The following is a 6578-nucleotide window of genomic DNA, read 5'->3' as shown; positions in this document are numbered from 1 at the left end:
TCATTGTTGTTTGGCGGGTCCGGGCTGGGGATTCAAACCCGCCACCTTAGGTGTACGTGGCTGGTGCCTTAGCCGGTTGAGCTATAGGCGCTGAGCCGCCTTCTCTGTTTCTGAGCATGCAGGCTGCAATCCATCATAAGAACCAAGTTTCTTAAATTATAAAACTTATAATTTCTTATATTATAAAACTTGTTATAAACTTATAACAAGTTTCTAAATTCATAATTCTCATATCTCTGAATCCTCTCAAAAATCCTCTCTACTGTATCATGGTCCTGTTTTACAGATGAGGAACACGTCCTAAAGTCAAACCACTATTAAGCTAGGATTTGAACCTAAGATGATATTAACTCCAAAGCCTAAGTTCTTAACCATAACCCCTCACTGGCCTAAAGGAACTCACAGTGATGAAATATAAACAAATATAAACAAATAACTTAAAAAACAAAAATGCTTTCACAGACACTTAAGGTCTGTGGGAATTCCAAGTTAGGGTAAGAACATTAATTCTGCCTGAAGTAGTTTCTATAAGATGACTTTGAATATAGGCTTTGAAAAGTAACTAAATATCTATGTGATTAAAAAATGGAGAAGAGGCGGCAGCACCTGTGGCTCAAAGGAGTAGGGTGCCGGCCCCATGTGCCGGAGGTGGCGGGTTCAAACCCAGCCCCGGCCAAAAAAAAAAAAAAAAGAAAAATTTTTAAAAATGGAGAAGAGGGCAGTCTCGATAGAGAAAAACTGATTCAAAGGCTCATAATTGTGAAAGGAGGTTAGAGTACAAGAAATAGTGAGAAATTCATTTGTTATATAGAAGAGGGAAAACAGAGTAAAAAATGGAAAAAGGAAAACTTTCACATGTCATTTTTATTTTCCCCCATAAAGCATAAAGAGGTGTTTCAAAGAAGAAGTAACAATCAGCTTTTATTTTTTACAAAGATAACTCTGATGACAATGTGGAGGACAGACTAGTAAGAAGGATTCTAATGAAAGTAGAATGTTGAAGTCTGTTCCAATAGTTCAAGTGAGAGATAATGGGTTTTTGCAGATTAGGCAACAAAGGTGGTAAAGAGAGAACTTCAAAGACCAAAGGTGTGGTAATAATGACTGGGTTGATAGTGATAATTTTAACTAAAAATGATATAATGGCTGTCTGGAGGAAAGTAACTTAAGACTCATGACTTTGGCTCGGCGCCGGTGGCTCAAGCAGCTAAGACACCAGCCACATACACCTGAGCTGGCAGGTTCGAATCCAGCCTGGGCCCACCAAACAACAATGATGGCTGCAACCAAAAAATAGGCGGGCGTTGTGGCAGGCACCTGTAGTCCCAGCTACTTGGGAGGCGGAGGCAGGAGACTCACTTCAGCCCGGGAGTTGGAGGTTGCTATGAGCTGTGATGCCACGGCACTCTACCCAGGGCATCAGCTTGAGGCTCTGTCTCAAAAAAAAAAGACTCATAACTTTAGAATGGAGATTATAAAAGGTTTGCTCTAGGAATGTAAGAGGAAATATAATAATAATCGTAAAGCATTCTGAATTGGAGGAGAGGGGGTCTAGGACTAGCCACATCCATAGTAATTAATGTCTTTGAATCAAAGACTGACTTTGCATTATGCTGATTTCCTTGTGTAACAAAATGAGAATTCTATAGAAATGTATTATCAGATACCAGTTGCTTCCTACATTTTAGTAGATAAAAGGTAGTCTCAAGTCCAGAGAGAAGATGAGAAGTACATTACAAAACAAAGTTTAATTTTTAAGTACTACCTTAACAGCTCACCAGGAACACAGGCTCTAGAACCAGGCAAACCTGGATTCAGATTCCAGCTCTGCAACTTAGTAGCTGTATGTACCTACACAATTCACTTACTCCCAGTTTTATCAGCTGTATACTGGAGAAAACTATGCCCATCTTACAATGCTGCTACTGGTTCCTGGTTGAGAGGTGGCAGCCATTATTATTATAAATTTTTCTCTGGAAAGTTTTTTAAATAGTAGCTTTTATACTTACCTGACAATTGTTTATATAAAGTAGTTAAAACACTTCCTCTGAAGTTCCCTTAACTAGAAACATATATCCCAAGATTTGGGTATTATATATCAAATGCCAGCCAAAAATTTAAAAATTTTATCTTGATTTATCAAATGTGGATGTGGCACATGACATAACCGTATTTAATACTAAAATATTCACCTTCAGAAAAAATTGGTGTACCAAGAAAATGTGCCATATTTATACTACAACAAACAAGACCCCCAATATAGCGTCTCATATCCATAAACCACCTCAAGATGTCTCAGATCAGTCTGGACAACACATTGCATAAATTGCTGCCTACCTGTGTCAAAAGCCAAGAGAAACCCGATCTCCTCAACCTAAAACCCAAACCTATACTACAGGCAAGAAAAAATTTTAAAAGTAAGTCCCTAATACAAGAGAGAAAAAATAATATTAAGTCCCTAAGACGCCTACCTATGTATTTTGTCCTGAAGATTTATTTGTAGACCTTTAAGCTAAAAAAGCTTGAAATGCAGACTAAAGTTAGAAAGATAATGGTAGAAAGTCATCACTGAGAAGCAAGATTTTAAAACTTTACCTGTTTTCTTCTTTTTATCAGAAGTAGCATCCGAAGCAGTTAACGGAGTAGAAATGCTTTTATAAACATCATGACCGCACACTCCAGGATCTTCTTCATCAGAAGAAAATGAAGATAAAGGTTCCAAGTTCTTAAGTTCATTATCAACTTTTCCTGATGGACCATTAGTCCCAGTTTCAGACACTAATGGTGTGGGTGTTGTAGACAAAGTCTTTGGAAGTGGTGGGGGACAAAATGCACGAACCACATGCACTGGTCTCCTAGTCCTATTAGGCATTCGTACAGCAAGAGTGGAAAACTGCTGCTTGGGCCCAGATTTCAGAAAATCTAAAAAAGAAGCAATAAATCCTGTTTTGACTTCTGGCTGTTTTTCCTCTACTTCTTTGATCTTTTGTCTCATTTTTTCTTGATGCTGATAACCATCATGGCAGCTTTCTGAGGAAGGAGGAGTAGATGGTAAATATGCATCTGTTCCCCTTGGATTCTGGCGTTTGCTTTGGGTAGGTCTTTTCAGCTGTTTCTGATTACTGTTGTCTTCCTCTTTAACTTGCCCTTTTCCTTTGGTTCTTTTCTTTTGAAGGTTAAAATGCATTAAATCTTGGTTTTCTTCTTCAGTCTTGACACTGATTGCATCCCCAGGTTGGGCCATGGCCAACAGTGCAAGTGTGCCCCTAACTGGGTTCATTGATATACCACTGTCATCAGCCCCTAAGGTAAATTCATTCTCTGATGTAGCACTCTCTCCACTTATACTTCTACTACTAGAAACAAACTCTTGGTTCCTGTTATTATTTAATGTACTATCAACAGGAACTTCACTGTCTTCTTCAGATTCATGATTGGTAGCTGACTGTTTCTTGAGTGGGCCAGAACTTTGCTCTTGGACTTCCTGACTTGGCCCAACCACTGCTGAAGTTACTTTAGTTGATATATTTTGACCCGGTGTTTCAATGTGCTGTTGTTCAAGAGTCATTTTTGACTGAAGTGTAGGTACTGGTGAAAGGTTTATAGTAACCTGATTTCCGTTTAAGGAAATATCATTTATATTCTGTGACTTTCCAACTGTAGCTGTTATAGAGTTGAAATCAGAAGTCACATGGCTAACATCTAATGATTGCTGAAAGTGAGATTTAGAATCACCATCTTCAACAGCCTGCATAGTTTCATTTGAAGTTGACTTGGAAAAATCAGAAGGTGTAACTCCACAAGCTGCTGCCGTTGCTGCTAAAATATCATCTACATTTGATAAAATATTTCTTTCATCACTGAGAAGCATAGCCTCTGGAAAACATATTGATCCAAGAGAAACAAACTGATTCTTTGAATCGTGTTGATTTGTTTCACTAAAATGGCCCTTTGTTGTTATATGTTGTTGTAATTGTTTTGAAGACTCAGAGAGGTCCATTTTCATAATTTCAGAATTTTGAGGATGGAGTTGCTGCTGAGAATGATCACCATTGCTCTGAATAATATGACCATCCATCTGAAGGAAAGGATGTGCTATTTGTTGAGGACTTTGAACACGTTGTGCTTGTACAGATGCCTTTACTTGTCCTAAACCTGCCTGCAATATTGACTGCTGAAGAATTTGTAAATCACAGGCAGAATCTAAAAGGACTTGTGTATTAGGAAGAGATGCCTGATGGCCATGTCCTAAAGCATGATTTGGAATTTGAATCTGAGATGAAGCATTAATTACTTGATCATGTTGTTCCTGGACCTTTGTTTCATGTACCTTATGTATGAGAGAATGCTGCTCGTTTAGGTCTTTAGTATTCAACCTCATTTGTGGAGTTTGTACTAAATTAGTTGCCTTCTTAAGATCAAGGGTGGCTGCATTACTGACTTGGCCAATTTGTTGGTTAAGTTGTGTCACTGAACCAACCATGCTTTCTTCTTTGTTTGACCCTTGTAGAGCAATCCCAACAACTTGATCTTCAAGATGGGAATTACTTCTGATTACACTCTGAGAATATCTGTCATCTGCTTTTGACACCTTATAAGTTGATTCATGAGCATTAATTTCCCCATCAGACAATGTCTGTGTTGATGACTCCAGAGATGCTTGTGGTTGCAGTACTTGTAACTCTTGCATTGGAAATTCATCTTCTTGCTTTGAAGATGTATACACATCTGAATCAAGTTTTCTTTCAGTGTAAGATTTTGGATCTGGGGAAGGTATATTATTCTGCAATGCCTGACAATGAGTAGATGATGCAAAAGAGGACTGGACAGTAGGCAAAAACTTCTGGGACTGGGGAGATGATGACTCTTGAGTCTGCACATTTTGGGACGAATGCATAGAAATATAATTTTGGGGTGGGCTAGAATCTGGCAAATTCTGAGCCGGAGAGGCAGATGAATAAGAAAGAGAAGGGGCTGTTAATGTCAGGGACTGCCCTGAAGCATAGCTTTCTGAAGGACTAACAACTGACAAAACTTGTGATTGAGATGAGTAACTAACCTGCGACTGGCTAACTGGTGATAAACCCTGAGAGTGGCCAGATGAATAACTTTGAGATTGACTTACTGAAGATAGATCTCTTGTTTGAGCAGGATAATTCTCACTTGTCACTGAAGATAATACCTCTTGCTGATTAGATGGATAATTAAGTGTCTGATTTTCAGAAGTTATAGTCTGAGATGACCCAGAAAAAGTCAATGTTTTATATAAGGATGGCAATTTCTCAACCTTGCTGGACCTATAAACTTGTGAATGAACAATAGACGGCACATTGTGCGGCTGTACTAAACCATAATTTTGGGATTGACTAACTGATAAAAGGCTTGGTAGCTGCGCTGTAGAATAAATTTGTGCTTGGCCCGATATTACTGAACTCTGGTTATGTAAAGGTGTAGAATAGCTTAGTGTTTGCACAGGAGGAATTAAACTTTGAGGTTTGAGCGTCTTAGTTGATGTTAGTGGTTGTTCTATAGAACAGCTTTTTACTTTTGTAGTTGAAGAAGGATACCCTGATGATGGAATTGCCGATGAATAAGACTGAGCAAGCTCCACTGAGACCTGGGAGGTCTTCTGTTGCAACCCTCCATTGCTCACCTGAGTGGAATCTCCAATTGGGCTACAGGATAAAGATGACTGCCTGGTTGTTTCCTGAAAATTAACTACACTTGCATTTGACAGATAACTATGTAAGGAGTGCTGTGAACCAGTCAGTTGTGCCTGAATAGACTGGGTACCTGAAGGCCGCTGATGGTGTTTAATAACACTACATTCTCGAAGAAGAGCTCTTTCAATGGAAGCAGTAGAACTAGGAAAGAGAGTTGAACTGTAGGCTTGAGGAGTTTGCTGGGTTCCCCCAAGTGCTGAAGGCAACAAACTAAACTGAGGTTGTAAAAGATGGGGTGCAGACTCTTGAGCTGAGCGATATGTTGAAGACTGAGGTGGTATGCTGTTACTTAATGCAGAACTGCCCAGGCGTTCGAATGCCAAAGCAGTTGGAATAGTTCCCTGGGAAGTCTTGATTTGTAGCAAAGGGTCATGAGGATTTAGAATTCCATTTGATGTAGTGTTAAAAGTTGAGTCTTGAAGCACCAAAGGTGAGGTGGTAACAAAGTTTCTATTGCTGAAGGTGGTGGGATGTTGATAAGTAGGGAGGGCAGATGGTGGAAGTGTTCCAGTACTCGGCAAAGGTCCAGTAACAAATAGCTCAGTTGCTGCTGAGGAATGCATGCCTATGAAGAAAAAGCACAAAGATGTTTATGCAATCACAGCATAAATACTTAAGTATATGTTTTTATAGTAGTGACTTATCTAACCCTCAACCTGTCTATAAGATTTAAAAGCCTAACAAACTAGTTCTGCAAGTAAATTTAAAAAATTACATTTCGAAATAGCTTTTATACTTTTTCTTGAAATAGGGTCTTGTGGCTCAGCGCCTATAGCTCAACCGGCTAAGGCGCCAGCCACGTACACCTAAGGTGGCGGGTTCGAATCCCCAGCCCGGACCCGCCAAACAACAATG

General features: G+C 39.3%; 1 protein-coding gene across 1 annotated transcript in view; it reads right to left on the bottom strand.

Moving 5' to 3' along the window:
• The window catches only part of QSER1 (glutamine and serine rich 1), a 99454-nt gene that overhangs the window by 56311 nt on the left and 36565 nt on the right, over positions 1-6578 (bottom strand). Inside the window, exon 4 of the mRNA XM_023508475.1 lies at positions 2596-6288. Within this exon, the coding sequence (XP_023364243.1) occupies positions 2596-6288 (3693 nt within the window). The remainder of the gene's footprint in view (positions 1-2595; positions 6289-6578) is intronic.

Source organism: Otolemur garnettii, unplaced genomic scaffold, assembly GCF_000181295.1.
Source record: "Otolemur garnettii isolate 467f Iridium unplaced genomic scaffold, OtoGar3 scaffold00001, whole genome shotgun sequence".
NCBI lineage: Eukaryota > Metazoa > Chordata > Mammalia > Primates > Galagidae > Otolemur > Otolemur garnettii.
The sequence above is the reverse complement of the archived record's forward strand: the minus strand, read 5'-3'. Positions and strand labels throughout refer to the sequence as shown.